This window comes from Nerophis ophidion, linkage group LG15 (assembly GCF_033978795.1).
Source record: "Nerophis ophidion isolate RoL-2023_Sa linkage group LG15, RoL_Noph_v1.0, whole genome shotgun sequence".
NCBI classification, from domain to species: Eukaryota; Metazoa; Chordata; class Actinopteri; order Syngnathiformes; family Syngnathidae; genus Nerophis; species Nerophis ophidion.
In genome coordinates this window covers 27,403,114-27,420,572 of record NC_084625.1, presented here as the reverse complement: position 1 = coordinate 27,420,572, position 17,459 = coordinate 27,403,114, and the positions used below count along the sequence as shown (strand labels likewise).

The following is a 17,459-nucleotide window of genomic DNA, read 5'->3' as shown; positions in this document are numbered from 1 at the left end:
AAAAACATCCTTTGGTGACAGTGCTATTACAACTTCCTGTTGTATCATTAGGAGAAGTTTTCCTTTATTATGCAGGCTATGCGTACAAACATGTGCGGCCCGCGAAGCATCATTTTGCGGCCCGAGTTTAATATGAACGGCGCTTGACAGCGTCATACTTGCCAACATTCCTAATTTTCTCCGGAGTCCCCTGAATTCAGGGCACCTATTCTCTCGAAAATCCTATTGATATGCTGATTATCGGTCCTGCTAGACACCGACCTCTATTTAATAATACAACTGTAACATTTGACAACCAAATAATTTAGCAAGGTGACTCAGTAAAAAATCTGGGTATTATCTTCGACCCAACTCTCTCCTTTGAGTCACACATTAAAAGCGTTACTAAAACGGCCTTCTTTCATCTCCGTAATATCGCAAAATTTCACTCCATTTTGTCCACTAAAGACGCTGAGATCATTATCCATGCTTTTGTTACGTCTCGTCTCGATTACTGTAACGTATTATTTCCGGGTCTCCCCATGTTTAGCATTAAACGATTACAGTTGGTACAAAATGCAGCTGCTAGACTTTTGACAAGAACAAGAACGTTTGATCATATTACGCCTATACTGGCTCACCTGCACTGGCTTCCTGTGCACTTAAGATGTGACTTTAAGGTTTTACTACTTATGTATAAAATACTACACGGTCTAGCCCCATCTTATCTTGCCGATTGTATTGTACCATATGTCCCGGCAAGAAATCTGCGTTCAAAAGACTCCGGCTTATTAGTGATTCCTAAAGCCCAAAAAAAGTCTGCGGGCTATAGAGCGTTTTCCGTTCGGGCTCCAGTACTCTGGAATGCCCTCCCGGTAACAGTTCGAGATGCTACCTCTGTAGAAGCATTTAAGTCTCACCTTAAAACTCATTTGTATACTCTAGCCTTTAAATAGACCTCCTTTTTCGACCAGTTGATCTGCCGCTTCTTTTCTTTTTCTCCTCTGTCCCCCCCTCCCTTGTGGAGGGGGTCTGGTCCGATGACCACGGATGAAGTATTAGCTGTCCAGAGTCGAGACCCAGGATGGACCGCTCGTCGGGACCCAGGATGGACCGCTCGCCTGTGTATCGGTTGGGAACATATCTACGCTGCTGATCTGCCTCCGCTTGGGATGGTTTCCTGTGGACGGGACTGTCGCTGCTGTCTTGGATCCGCTTTGAACTGAACTTTCGCAGCTGTGTTGGAGCCACTATGGATTGAACATTCACAGTATCATGTTAGACCCGCTCAACATCCATTGCTTTCGGTCCCCTAGAGGGGGGAGAGTTGCCCACATTTGAGGTCCTCTCCAAGATTTCTCATAGTCATCATTGTCACTGGCGTCCCACTGGGTGTGAGTTTTCCTTGCCCTTATGTGGGTTCTTCCGAGGATGTCGTAGTCGTAGTGGTTTGTACAGTCCTTTGAGACATTTGTGATTTAGGGCTATGTAAATAAACATTGATTGATTGATTGATATTTACCTAAACAACAATATTCAAGGGGTGCCATAATGGCACTGCCTTTAGCGCCCTCTACATCGTGTACAAACAGTGTGCAGGCCCAATTATATGTTGCATCTGTATGCAAGTGTGCTATTGCAAGACATATTTGATCAACAGCCATACAGGTCACACTGAAGGTGGCCGTAAAAAAAACTTTAACAATGTTACAAATATGTGCCGGACTGTGAACCCATACCAAACAAGAATGACAAACACATTTCGGGAGAACGTCCGCACCCTAACACAACTTAAACACAACAAATACCCAGAATCCTCTGCAGCCCTAACACTTCCGGGCTACAATATACACACCCCCGCTACCACCAAACCCCCACACCCCCACGCTCCCTACTTGCGTCAGTTGAGGTGGTGTATAATGTAGCCCAGGAGAGTTAGGGCTGCAAGGTGTTCTGGGTATTTGTTCTCTTGTGTTTAAGTTGTGTTAGGGTGCGGACGTTCTCCCAAAATGTGTTTGCCATTCTTGTTTGGTGTGGGTTCAAAGTGTGGTGCATATAAGTAACAGTGTTAAAGTTGTTTATACGGCCACCCTCAGTGTGACCCGTATGGCTGTTGAGCAAGTACGTCTTGCAGCCACTGACGTTGTCCTGCCTAATTCCCACACAACATGTTACAGAGCCGTCATTTTGGTTGTGTGATGAGTAAGCGTGCGCAATGGCATGTTGCAGAGCAGTAGTCCTCTTATTGAGGGTACGCTAACGAGGGAAAAGTGAGATTTATTAAAAATATTCTAAAGAGGACGTTAAAGGCAGTGCAGTCCCGGCAGCCCTTAATAATATCGGCCGGGTGAAAATTGGGACAAATTCGGGAAAATGATTCCACCTGTAGATTGTCGGGAGGTGCACTGAATTTCAGGAGTCTCCCAGAAAAATCGTGAGGGTTGACAAGTATGTTGTTAGGGCGGGAAAGCCATTCATAGAAGGTGAATTCATTAAAAAGTGCATGTTAGATTTTTTTAAGAAATATGTTCTTGCGGCCCAGCCTCACCCAGTTTCTGCATCCAGTGGCCCCCAGGTTAATTGAGTTTGAGACCCCTGGTTTATAGAGACCTTCAGGCTCCATCAAACAATGTATTGTATATCCACAGCATTATGACAGAGTACACAATCAGGTACACATGAATCTGATTTGAATATGAGTAATAATGAGCATACACACACACAAGCACACACACACACACCCACGCACACATACACGCAGGCACACAAACTTTCACCCTGAACTGCATTGTACATCGTCACGATTACGACCAAGTACTTCTTGTCTTCAACTTTACGTCAGAACATAAAAACTGTTCATCCATCCTTCCTTCGCTCCCTAACTTTCTAATGCCGTTTCATAGAAACAAAAGTTCAGTGGAGGGCTAGCAGATGGAAAGAAAATACATGTTGCCAGCAGAGTTAGCAAATGCTGGTTGTGGACAGTAATTGAGGAGCTTTGAATATGTTTGCTCATTGAATTCAGTGTCATATTAAGTTAGATATAACCTGCTTATATTGTGACTCATCCAGGCCGAAAACAACAGAGTGTGTCTGTGTGTGTGTTTTAGCACAAGAGGCTAGAAATGAGTTACAATCCAGTGTGCTGTAAAATACTCATTTCCACTTAGAGTAGCAAAGGATCTAACCCACTAAAAAATTTAGAATACATACAGTAGATTAAGTCAGGAAATAGACTACTATTTAATTTCCCCTTGTAATCTGAACCAAGTAATATTTAGACAAAAACTGAACCATCTATCCATCCATCCATCCATTTTTCGGCACTTATCCGAGTCCAGGTCTTGGGTGCAGCAGTTTATGCAGAGATTCCCAGACTTCCCTGTCCCCGGCCACTTACTGTAGCTTTACAGGGGGGATTCCGAGGCGTTCCCAGGCCAGCTGTGAGACATAGTACCTCCAACGTGTCCTAGGTCTGCACTGAGGCCTCCTTTCGGCTGGTCTTGCCCAAAACACCTCACCGGGGAGGCGTCCAGGAAGAATCCGTGGTAGATGTCCAAGCCATCTCAGCCGGCTCCTTTTGAATTGAAGGGGCAGCAGCTCTAGTCTCTCCCGGATGACCATGCCTCTAATCCAATCTCTGAGAATGATCCCAGACAACATGCGGAGGAAACTCATTTCTGCTGTTTATATTTGCAACCTTGTCCTTTTGGTCATTACCCAAAGCTTGTGACCATAGGTGTGGGTAGGAACATAGACTGACTGACTGGTAAATCAAGAGCATCATTCTGGCTCAGCTCCTTCCTCACCACAACAGACCGGTACAGTGACTGCATCACTGCTGAGGCTGCACCAATCCGTCTGTTTACCATGAATTGATCAACGTGGACCCCGACTTAAACAAGTTGAAAAACGTATTCAGGTGTTACCATTTAGTGGTCAATTGTACGGAATATTTACTGAACTGTGCAATCTACTAATAAAAGTTTCAATCAATCAATCAATGTCAAACTCGCATTTAATTTTTCCCTCACACGTGAACATGACCCCAAGATACGTAAACCCTAGAGAACCCCCTACAGGAAACCGCGAGGGACACGATCGAATGCTTTTTTCACATCTAAAAAACACATGTGGACGGGCTGAGCAAATTCCCATGCACACTCCAGTACCACAGCGTGGGTATAAATGTGGTCCTGTGTTTAACGACCAGGACTAAAACCACATTGTTCTTCTTGAATCAGAGGCTCAACCAATGGCCAGACTTACCTCTCCAGCACCCTGGAATAGGCTTTCCCTGTGAGGCTGAGAAGTGTGATCGCTGTATAATTGGAACACACCCTCCGGTCCCTCTTCTTGAAAAGTGGGACCACACCCCCGGTCTGCCAATCCAGAGGTACTGCCTCAGACTTACACGCTATTTTGATGAGACGTGTCATCCACGACATCCCCACAACATTCAGACCCATAAGGTATTCAGGGCGGATCTCATCCTCTCCTGGGGCTATGCCACTGGGCAGTTTTTTAATGACCTCAGCAACCTCGGCTCCAGTAATGGACATGTCCGTTTTTGTGATCTCAGACACTGCCTCCTCTATGCAGGTTGTATCTGTAGGATTAAGGAGATCATCAAAGTATTCCTTCCAGCGTCCAACTATATCTCCAGTAGTGGTCCGCAGGTTTCCATCCCCACTATAAACAGTGTGGACAGGACACTGCTTCCCCCCTCCTGAGGCATCGGATGGTTTGGCAGAATCACTTTGAGGCCGACCGAAAATCATGGTCTACCTGATTTCCTTCAATGCCCGAGTTTTTGCTTCCACTACCGCTGAGGCCGCGGCTCGCTTGGCTTGTCGGTACCTGTCAGCTGCTTTGGGAGTCCCACAGGCGAGCCATGCTTGGTAGGATTTCTTCTTCAGCTTGACGTCCCCCATTACCTCCGATGTCCACCATCGGGTTCGGGGATTTTCCCCATGACAGGCACCAGCAACAGAGGTAAGGAACACGGCCCATTCAAGCTCAATGTTCTCCACCTATCTTGGAATGCAGTTGAAGCTCTACCGGAGGTGCAAGCTGAAGCTCTGGCGGTCAAAAGCCTCTGGCAAACGTTCCCAGCTTACCCTCACTAAACATTTGGGCCTGTCCGACATCCTCCCCCACCACCTGATCCAACTCACCTCAAGGTGGTGATCAGTGACAGCTCAGCCCCCTTCTTCACCTGAGTGTCCAAGACATGGAGTCGCATATCTGACGAAACGACTACAAAGTCGATCATCGACCTACAACCAAGTGTGTCCTAGTGCCACGTGCACTTGTGGGCACACTTATGTTTGAACATGGTGTTTGTTATGGACAAACTGTGACTAAAACAGAAGTCCAGTAACATAACACTACTCTGATTCGTATCGGGGAGGCCGTTCCTCCCAATCACACCCCTCCAGGTTTCGCTGTTGCTGCCAACGTGGACGTTGAGGTCACCCAGTAGAATGATACGGTAATTTGTTAATTTCACACATAAGTCACTCCGGAGTATATGTCGCACCCCCGGACAAACTATGAAAAAACTGCGATTTATAATCCGAAAAATACGGTGCATGTCCAGATTTTTCAGCCTTCGAGTCATACACAAATATATACTTTCCTGAGTAAAGGTCATAGAACATTGGCTATCTCGCGTGTGATCATCAAGGCCTGCTGGACAAAGACCATAAGGTCATCTCATATCACACTGCACTCAACTGCAGGTTCTTGCTAACCTCTGGAGTCTACAGTTTTTTAGAATCCTCTATCAGGTTCCACACCTGATATCTCACAGCTGAGCTAAATCTACCTCAGGAAGCCATTGGAAAGCTGTCGGCAATTGAGGCTGCAACATAAACATGGCAGAGAGCGATGATAGTGGTGAGAAAGAGCGGGCGAGAAGAGCCATGAGGGGTGTAATAAATGGCGGAAAGATATGGAAAGACTGGAAACAGTTCGGTTTTAGTTTGGGTCGCAGGATTACACAAAAACTACACCGAAAATTGCAATGAAACATTACTAACAGGTAGAGTTGTATGGTATACCGGTTTTGGTATAGGATCGTGGTAATATCGAATCAAAAACGTTAGTATACTGTGTTTGAAAATGACCGGTTACTGGTCATGACATTGCTGGTTTTGGGAGCAGATGAGCATGTTGGTAGCGCACAATCACGGAGTACTTACAAGCAGACACAGTGTGTAGACAGAAAGAGGAGAACGGACGCATTTTGGCTTAAAACTGACAAAAAAGGTAAGGTTACACCAGTGAAACGCCCTCAGGAAGAGGTGCTTTAAGACATGGCTAGCTAGCTAGCGGTGAATATCCATTCGCCATCGGCAGTGTTTTAGCTACTTCTAAATCATTATTCCTCACCTCCATGGAGACAAATAAAGTAAGTTTCTTCCAAGTATTATCCCTGCAGGACAATGAATAGCTAAACATGCTTCACTACACACCGTAGGGGGATATGACAGCTAACTGTTACCAGCAAATTAGCACCCTAAATGTAAACAAATGCCATGGGTGGATCTACACTTGACATCCACTGTAATGATATCAAGTACAGGAGTGTCTGTAGTCGATACTACTATGATTACATTGATAATTTTTATAGTCACAAAATCTTTTTTCCTTTTTTTTTTAATTCATATTATGTTTATAAACTCAGGAAATATGTCCCTGGATACATAAGGACTTTGGATATGACCAATGTATGTTCCTGTAACTACTTGGTATTGGAGCAATACCTAAATTTGAGGTATCATCCAAAAACTAATGTAAAATATCAAACAACAGAAGAATAAGTGATTATTACATTTTTAACAGAAGTATAGATAGAACATGTTAAAAGAGAATGTAAGTAGATATTTACACTAAATGAACAAGTTGATTAATAATCCATTTTTACAGCTTGTCCCTCAATATTTTTGACAAAAAAGAATGAAAAATTACAAAATATGATCCTGCATACGTCTGCAGACTAATTAGGAGCCTTTCTTTGTTTACTTACTACTAAAAGACAAGTTGTCTTGAACAGTGGTCCCCAACCTTTTTGTATCCGCGGACTGGTCAACGCTTAATAATTTGTCCCGGGGCCCGGGTTGGGGGGGAACCCTTTTTTTTTGTTTTTTGTTTTTCTTCTTTGTCATGAAAAAGGGGCGTTTTTTTCATGAAAAAGGGAGGTTTTTGTGGTTGGTGCACTAATTGTAAGTGTATATTGTGTTTTTATGTTGATTTAATAAAAAAAATAAAAAAAAATAAAACATTTTTTATTTTTATTTTTTAATAAAAATGAATAAAACATTATTCTGCGGCCCGGTGGTTCGGGACCACTGGTCTAGAATGTTCACTTTTTTATTTAAGGAAAACATTGTCCTTCAATTGCATTAAGAAACATATGTTTATTGTACCGTAAGATTTTTTTGTTAAAATAAAGCCAAAAATGCCATTCTATGCTGTTACCCCTTGTATAGAAAAGTACCAAAAAGTATCGAAATACATTTTGGTACCGGTACCGGAACTAAAATATTGATATCGGGACAACACTACTAACAGACCCAATAGTGGCACACATTGGATTATGAATGTATTTGAACCATCAATGCCTCAAGTATAGTCTTCACTTTAATTGCTTGTTCCAGGTATTTCCACTGAGACTCAGTTTAGCGCATTTACATTTTCCTCCACAGTTGACCGTGAAATATAAAAAAATATAATTCAGTTTCTCTTATAACCCCGTCACGCAGACACACACACTCGTCTGTAACAGGCCAGGTGGTTATCTAAGATTGAAGACGACTTCAAGCACGGCACTTCATTTCTCTTCATTTCTAAGATCTCCGACAAAATCACAACTGACAATCATAGCCGCCCCTCTACCACCTTCGTACATGTCATTCTTTTACGTGCACATATTCTGAATCCCCCTTGGAAACAGTCCCTTCTTCTTCCATACTGTACTTTCTGCTATTTTTACCTTTACTGCTGTGACTTTTTAAAATGATTGCTTTCTCTCAGCCTCCACTTTTTGTGTCTATTTCAGGGGCAGACATGATCAACTTTGACGGACAAGGTGTCATCTCATATCGCTTCAAGGTATTGTGTCACACCATAGCACCGTGTTTAACGGGGTCATATCATGATTCTTTTTTTCTACATTTAAAACACTTCCTTGTGGTCCAAATACTTACGATGGTGGTTGTTTTGGTGAAAACTTAGCATACATTGTGAATCCGTTGCCTTGATCATAATTTGTTTACGTGTTGATTCAATTGTTTAAGTTTGGTTTTCAGCACCCCTGTTTTGTGTTTTAGTTTTCATGACGACAGATTGTTTTCACCTGCCTCTGATTAGTGTTCGAGATGCCCACCTGCTCCTGGGCACTATTTAGAGAGCTATTTATTCCATCCTCTCGCCTCACTCAGACTGGTGCTTTTGTTTCCTTTACGCAACAGTTACATTGGATGATTTATTGCTTCCTGTTTACATGCTAAGCTTTCCAGCTAGCTAGTTGCTCCTCGTGCGATCGGCACGCGTCTTTGTTGGTATTCTGTATTTTTGTATTTTATATGATTCATGAGTAATAAATCATATTCTTACCTGCACACTTCGTCCTGCATTTCGTCTGCATCCTGGGAGAACAACCCAGGCGTAAATATGCGACCTAACTGTGACATACATTTTGTTATAGAGACCTATGTTTAGGCCATTTCATGGCTCCCTTTTGAAACAGTTCATTTTGCGAGGCAGAGCTGTTAAAATTAAATGAACCTCTCTTTAGCACGCCCCCTCATGTCCAGTAAACATTTGCCCACGCCCAGCATAAATGTTTTGTAGGTTTTTTTTTTTAACTTTCTTGCTTTTATTGTGCACTTTCAACGCTGATGACTGCAACCGGCCATCTGTTTTTAGTGGCTTTCCCCACAACACAAGATCCCAGATGATTATTGATTATAATCTCTGGAACAATCCACCACCTGACCTCCTTAACTCTGACTCTGCCCACCTTCAAATTTAAACTCAAACTCTAACTGACCAAATACTCTTGCCCCATTTTTATTATATTTTGTTTTTTATTTATATGCCTTGGTTTTATTGTATTTTATATTGTTGTAAAGCGACCTTGATTTTCCTGAAAGGCGCCATGAAATTCCATGTATTATTATTATTATTATTATTATTATTATTATTATTATTATTATTATTATCATAGATTATTAATATGATTATTTTGTCGAAGGACGGTGACACTATTTTCTTACAGGAGAAGTCTAAGATAGCTACACAACAACGCGAGCTAACATTGCTAACATCATTCACATTTTTTAACTACTTTTATAACGTACCGTTTTATTGTCTCCTCCATTGCCATTAATAGTTGTCACCAAGCCTGCCATTAAAAGGTAGTATAGTATACTGGTACGGATTCCTGAAGCAGGACTCTTTGAAGCAACATTACACAATGCATACACGAATAGAGACTTTTTCTGAGTTGAAAGTGTGTTGCCACATATTATAAAAGTCCAGGAAAAAGAGCAAACTACATAAATAACATCCTGTAAATTAGTTTTGACATTTGTTTTATCTTGATGGATTGAAAATGAACACCAATGAGTGAACTGATGAACATTTTTGCATAACTTATTCAAAATGTATAAATCAGGACAAATAAAGATAGAATACTATTAACCGCAACATGTAAGTGTAAAAAAAACAACAACAACAACATTATGATTTTTATATTTTCAGAATGTGCTTGTTGTATTTTTAAACAAAGAAAACACTCTGAAGTTGTTTTTATTGTTAGGTTATGCTGCCTTGATTTTACCAGTCCGGCCCACTTGGGAGTAGATTTTTCACCATGTGGCCCCCGATCTAAAATGAGTTTGACGCCACTGCTTTACTGCCACCTGGCGGCCAAAGTAGATAGTGCAACCCCCAATTCGTCACGTTTCATGCGTCAGGTAAACCGCGACGACTGGGGCCATATGATTCCCCTTCGTACTGTATCTTGGGTGTTGTCAGGTTTTTTTACATTGTGTCATTTAGTTTTTTTGGGCGTTTTTTTTACAAAAAGAGGTCTTGCAAAAAAGGAACCATTCCTATATTTGGGTTCATAGGGCAATTTTTTTTAACTGAAGGTTTGGCTGCTTGTGTCCAGGTAAAGAAGATGAAGCTCATCAAGGATGTGATCGCACTGAGGTTCAAGACATCGGAGAGCGAAGGGGTGATTCTTCACGGGGAGGGCCAGCAGGGGGACTACATTACCCTGGCGCTGCGCAAAGCTAAGTTGCAGCTGCAGATCAACCTGGGTAGGCAACACCAACAACAAGTTCAAGAGAAAAAAAGTGATATATTTACAGTGTCAGCATTGGTGACAGCATTTTTTCAGCATTCGCGAGTCATTTATGAAGGACCTGCAACATGTGGTTGGTCATGCTACTGTATGTCCATTACAGGCAGTAACCAGTACGGCTCAATCCTGGGTCATACCTCAGTGACCACGGGCAGCCTCCTGGATGACAATCACTGGCACTCAGTGGTGATTGAGCGCTACCGCCGGAATGTCAACTTCACCTTGGACAGACACACTCAGCACTTCAGGACCAACGGGGAGTTCGACCACCTCGACTTGGACTATGAGGTTAGTAGATATGTTTACGATGATACTGTATATGTAAATAACTGTTGGGCAGTCAACCAATACTGACTAAGTTCAAACCCTCAAGAGATCCAAGAGACGTTTTGTGTCATATCATTTTTTCAAGGCAGTATTTTCAAGGCAAATGACACATTTAGACTTAGACTTAGACTTCCTTTATATTGTCATTCAAATCTGAACTTTACAGTACCGATAAAAACAACATTTTGTTGCATTAGCTCATGGTGGTGCGGGATAAAAAATCAATAAGGTGCATGTATAAATAAATAGATTATTGTACAGATAAATATATTGCACTTTTGCATATGCAGCCACTTTTATGGATGTATGTTATATTGTCTTTATATTCCAGCGAGTTCATCCGTTTTGGGGGGGAAATCAGGGGATTATTATGATGCGTTCAAGAGTCTTACAACCTGAGGGAAGAAGCTGTTACAGAATCTAGAGGTTCTGCTACGGAGCCTGCGGAACCTCTTTCTAGAGTCCAGCAGTGAAAACAGTCCTTGGTGGGGGTGGGAGGAATCTCTGCAGATTTTCTGAGCCCTGGTCAGGCAGCAGCTTTTTGCTATCTCCTGACTAGGAGGAAGAATAGTCCTGATGAACTTTTCCGCTGTCCTCACCACTCTCTGCCGAGATTTCCAGTCTGAGGCATTGCAGGCTCCAGTCAAGACAGAGATGCAGTTGGTCAGCAAGCTCTCTATAGTGCCTCCGTAGAATGTAGTGAGAACAGGGGGAGGGAGCTGTGCTCTTTACATCTGACGCAAAAAGTGCATGCACTGCTGAGTTCTAAGAGCTCCGGTGTGTAGGGACCAGGTCATATTGTTAATTACCTGCACCCCCAGGAATTTGGTGCTGCTTACGATCTCCACTGCTGCGCCGTTGATGAATCGTCAAATGGGAAAGGTACCCGTCCCTGATTGATATTAGGGCTGCAATTAATTGTTCCTAATGACAAAAAATGTCCAATTTAAGTCCACCTATATGTACAGTTATTGATCTTAACAACTATAATTCAATCAATGATGGTAACATTTTGTATGTACAACCAGCTTGGTTGGACCTACTTTATCCCATTTAAAGCAGGCAGCAAAATATAACACCTTTTACTTTTACTGCCTTGCTACTGAAGTGTGTGTCGCTATGTGTGTTGAATGATATAGCGAGTGTCTGCATGTTATAATTCAGTTAGGGCTATCAAATATTTTAGAATATTGAATCGTGATTAATCGCATTCCGTCCACAGTTATCTCTTAATTAATCGTGATTAATCGCAGAATAACATTTTTTTCCTCTAAGTTTTCCTTACACATAATTTTCAAGGTTTCAATACTATCAACTAGGGCTGCAATGCTTGGACAAATGTCGACAATGAAATGTGTCGCCGACAATTATTGTCACACTCCACCTCGGGTGAAGGTAATGTAACCTTTGCAAACCAGACTTCAACTCAAGGATGGCAAGGCACGCAGTTGATAACAGTTTAAAAACATGTAATTAAAAACCCAAAAATTGTTAATAGGTGAATAAAAAAAGGAAGACAAAGCACCCACAATCTCAGTAGATGTTTGATGCATGTAGAGTGAAACTCTTGCTCAGGACAGACAACCTCCTCTGGCTGTGACAGACAGCAGACTGCAGAAAATTGGCATTTTCCCCACTTATATAGCCCATAGCCCCGCCCACTAGCTGGGACCAATTTGACAGGGGAAATTAAGAAAACAGTTATTTTGTAAATTACACCATGAATAACCATCACATGTCTAAGAAGTATTCACATTGTACTTTTGTATTTGTAAAGCAATCATTTTTGTATACAGTGTATTCAGGCTTAGACAACACAACTTTTAAATGTCCAGTGTCCTTTAGCAACACCCAGGTCCTGAAAGTCATGGTTTGGCCCAAGTTAGGCCTAATTAGTCAAAGCAGGGGTGCTCAGCTACATAAAGCCTTCAGCCCCACCCTGATTCTTTTAGCCACACATGCAGAGCCATGGTGAGTGACAGCTTACAATTTGTTTTTTGAGCATGCTTTCCACTGACTAAAAAAAAAAATTGCATGGTTTGAGAGGAAGCCAAAGATGAAACAGTAGTGATGGGTTGATGAGGCGTGATGTATCGACACATTGCAAAACTGTATTGATACTGTGTCAATACTGTGTCACTAAATACTGACATCTGCTGGACATTAAAAATCCCTACAGGCAACCTATGGACTGACTCAACTGACACTGATTTTATGACCTAGTATATACAATAATATAAACCAAGTCATTGTATTTCATTTGGAATTATTTCATATCTTCATTTGAATAAAAATATATATTTTTTTATCTTTTTTAGATACAGTCAATAAATAATGTGAACATGTATCATTACATGGAAATCTAAGAGAACGTGTTGTGAATGAGGATACTTGTGGACTGGGATTTTTTTATTATTTTTTTTTTTTACATGCGCTCTGAATTGATTGAAACTTTTATTAGTAGATTGCACAGTTCAGTACATATTCCATAAAATTGACCACTAAATGGTAACACCCCAATAAGGTTTTCAAATTGTTTAAGTAGGGGTCCAAGTTAATCAAATCATGGTAAAAACGTAATAATGAGTGATCCATCGAGCTGGATTCGAACCAGTGCTCTAAGGAACTCGGCATACGGAAGTAAAGCCATCCACTCCACCAACTGGGCTATCGAGGGAATTAGAAACCTCCGTACCGAAACAGTTCAATACAAATACACGAACAGTTACAGCCCTACTAACAGATCAAGTAGAAACTTTGAGAGAACAGGATGAAACAACAAGGAAATGAACACAAATACCTTTTTTTCCGATATAAGATCAAAATATTCCGACACGGTAGAAACATTTTTTTTTGCCTGAGGCTGCTCCATGATCTCCGACGACGATAAATGACGAATAAACAACGACAGAAGTGCGGCGATTCTGTTGGCAGCAGCATCTCGTTGACAAATGCACTTCCTTCTAAACACAATTTGGCGCGCAGGTGCCAGTGCGATACAGTTCGGGTATCGGTCACGTGACCAAAACAGCTCATGATCGGTCACGTGACTTTCTAAAAGTGGTACGCGCACCGACACAGGGTTTCGCTCTATGAGCTCGACGCATGGGCCGATGCATCACTATCAAACAGTGACGGTGTGGGGTCAAACGGTCACAATTATATTTGTCGGCAATAGTCGTGACATCATCACTCATTTTTTTTCTGGGCGGAATTGGGTCCGCATCGCCACTCCCAAAAACCTTGCCAGTGATGAAAGTGTGAGAACATTTCCTCTTATTCTTGTTAAAAACATGAATACGTTGCTCATTTTGCAAAGCGGACCTTGTTGTTATGGCAGTATATCTGTGATACCCGAGCATTTTAAGCGGAGGCATGATGTCGGACATCTGAAGGGAGGATGCATCTCAACCTCGCTAAGAGTGTTAGCTTATGCCTTTCTAGCTAGCCAACAACTGTGAGACCAAGTTGTGTGAAAAATACATTTCACTGTAATTTTCTTCATCAATTTAAGTACGTTTTAAAGTAGCGTCAATTTGCAGTGCCGTAGAAAAGGCACAATAACAACAACACAGTAATATAATGATGACACTCACACCGACAGCCACACACACACACACACACACCGACAGACACACACACACACGCACACACAGGCAGGCACCAATGTGGAGGTATTAATAGATTAAACTGCCAAGAGTTTATCAATAGTCAAATATACCAGCGTGCAGCTTTTTAAACATCATCACAGAATGCTTTATTTCTTTTTGAGGGAGTGAGATTTTGTGTTTTGTTGTTTGTTTTCATTACTTATATTTTGACGGTGTTTTGATACATAAGCAAGGTTAATTGTTTGTTTTGTTTTTTTTTAGCAATTTGCCTTTCCTTTCTTTTAAATGGACAACATTTAATTTTTTGTAACAGCTGAATGAGCAGCACAGTTACATTTTAGATGGATATTTTTGAATGAATTAGTGACTTTTTTTGTTCGTATGCACATCTAAAATAACTTCAACTGCATGGTAAGTGGGAATCAATACTGGCACTCAACAGTACGAATGTTTGGTACTTTTGATAAATATATTGATAAACGTTATTTGTTTCTTCATAATTTTTTTTTTCTTCTTGAAACACTTATTGTATCATTTAAAAATGAGCTAATGATAACAGGGTTTTACAGTTGTTATATCTTGTTTTCTTACATTTCTGAGTCTCATTTGCAAGTAATATATAGTAGACCTTTCATGCTGTTGTAATTCTAAGTATTAGTATATAGGCTAAGGTGTTACTTAGCTAGAAAGTAGTCTTTACCATTTAGTTGAATATGCCAATATTTGGTTGAGCCCTACAAAGTATTTATACTTTAGGTATTTTACTTATTTCACATCAACTGTTTAATTATTCCGTTTATCTTAGTGGTAGTTTTCATTACCAAATTAAGAGGTGTTGAACTTGCAATGTAAAGTTGTTAATGCTAATTAGTACCATGTACTGTATACGGAAAAATCCAATGCAGCATCAAGCTAGCGCATTTTGGCAAAGTAGATTTTTACTGTAATTTGGAGTGTTTTCTATCAGGCATGCATACCATACCATACCAACTTTATTTATAAAGCCCTTAAAAAACAACCACAGTTGAAGAACAAAGGGCTGTACACCTCAAAGAAATAAAGGCAAAGGACAGACCAAAAAAACAACAACATTTAAAACAGAAGTAAAAAACACATTGAAATAGCAAATACAAATGACCCTAAGAACAATGTGTTAGATAAAAATCAATTAAAAACAGTTAAAAAAGTTAAAACTTAAAAACAGTTTAAAGTCTCATGCTGGGTTAAAAGCCAGTGAATAAAAATGGGTTTTAAGAAAGGTCTTAAAAATAGCCAAAGAAGGGGCCTGTCTCACATGGAGAGGGAGATCGTTCCAGAGTTTGGGACCCGCAACAGAGTCTGCATGCTTTGTTGTCATGGAAAACTGCAACATTATCTAGAAGCAGTTTGGCTGAGTCCGCTGTGACTGCGACTTGAGTGCCTGTTTCCTCACCAAGTGTATGAGCTGGTGTTTAATCTACAACCTGACATGACATCAGGAGCAACCAAATCATTGAAAAATGGCACCATTTGAATTGATCGAGAGAATTTGGTCGCTGCCTATAAAAGTACCAAAATTGCTACTCAGCCCCAACATCAACATGGGACTGGACATTTTTAATTCCCACACATTATTTTCCAGTGATAAGAAAAATAATACCATTGAATAAAATGTTTTGTTACTATCGCATTAACTTTGACAACCAGAGTGTTTTTGGATCATGTTTTTGTTATGTTCTGTTAGTTTTAGACTCCTTTAGTTCCTGTTTTTGCGCACCCTTGTTTGTTTTAGTTACCATGGCCACTTTTGATTTTCACCTGCCTCATTTGACACACACACCTGGCTCTAATCAAAGAGACTATTTAAGCCTGTCGATGCCAGTTAGTCGGGCTGGCGACATTCTGTCATGACGGGGGGGTTTTCGCAGCTTACTGCGAGGATTGTTCTCCCAGGACGCAAACGGGCTACTGCGGACATGGCGTGCAGGTGAAAACATGATTTAATCTTGAATCTCAAATGTGGAAACAAAAAGGCGCACAAGGCGAAAGCACAACTTAACACAGGAAACAAAAACTAACACTTAGACTGAACTATGGACATGAAACGAAAGTCGCTAACTGTGGCATGATTAAACAAAAACTTACTTGGCATGGCATGAAGCATGAGAAGAGTTATAGCAAGAATACTAGCATGAAAAGATTGTCAACAGAGCAATGTTGCCAGGCCGACTAACTGGCATCGACAGGCTTTAATAGTCTCTTTGATTAGAGCCAGGTGCGCGTGTCAAATAAGGCAGGTGAAAATCATAAGTCGCCATGGTAACTAAAACAAACAAGGGTGCACAAAAAAAGGAACTAATGAAGTCTAAAACTAACAGAACATAACAAAAACATGATCCGGACCACATATCATGACACCTTGAAAGGGTTAATAATCCCCAAAATATAATTATTTTATATACACTTACCGGATAATTGAAAATCTAAGACAAATTAAATTGACTATACTTATAAAATAACAAATATAATTCTGAATTAATTAAATATACAAAAATAGACTGATTAAATAATTAGAAATTAATTTAAAAAGTAATATTTTTCACAATTTTAGATTCAAGATTCAAGATTGTTTATTGTCATATGCACAGTTAAACAGACAGTTTGCCATACAATGAAAATCTTACTTTGCTAGTCCACCCTTCAACAAGTCGCACGGTACTTAGCTAACAATAAAAATAAAAAGTATATACAAAGCACAGTAAGTAATAGGGCTGTGAATCTTTGGCTGTCCCACGATTCGATTCAATATCAATTCTTGGGGTCACGATTCGATAATATATCGATTTTTTTCGATTCGATTCGATTCTCGATTTAAAAACGATTTTTTTCCTGATTTAAAAGGATTCTGTTTACATTCAATACATAGGATTTCAGCAGGATCTACCCCAGTCTGCTGACATGCAAGCAGAGTAGTAGATTTTTGTAAAAAGCTTTTATAATTGTAGAGGAGAATGTTTTATAAACTGATTGCAATAATGTAAATTTGTTTTAACTATTAAACGAACCAAAAATATGACTTATTTTATCTTTGTGAAAACATTGGACACAGTGTGTTGTCAAGCTTATGAGATGCAATGCAAGTGTAAGCCACTGTGACACTATTGCTCTTTTTTATTATTTTTATA

The 17,459-nt window shown here is 40.5% G+C and overlaps 1 protein-coding gene across 3 annotated transcripts in view; it reads left to right on the top strand.

The window, feature by feature from the left end:
• Positions 1–17,459, top strand: part of cntnap2a (contactin associated protein 2a) — an 843,773-nt gene that overhangs the window by 436,546 nt on the left and 389,768 nt on the right. For all 3 annotated transcript variants that reach the window (XM_061921961.1, XM_061921960.1, XM_061921959.1), the window contains exons 5-7: positions 8,045–8,097; positions 10,163–10,313; positions 10,461–10,645. In XM_061921961.1, the coding sequence (XP_061777945.1) occupies positions 8,045–8,097; positions 10,163–10,313; positions 10,461–10,645 (389 nt within the window). The remainder of the gene's footprint in view (positions 1–8,044; positions 8,098–10,162; positions 10,314–10,460; positions 10,646–17,459) is intronic.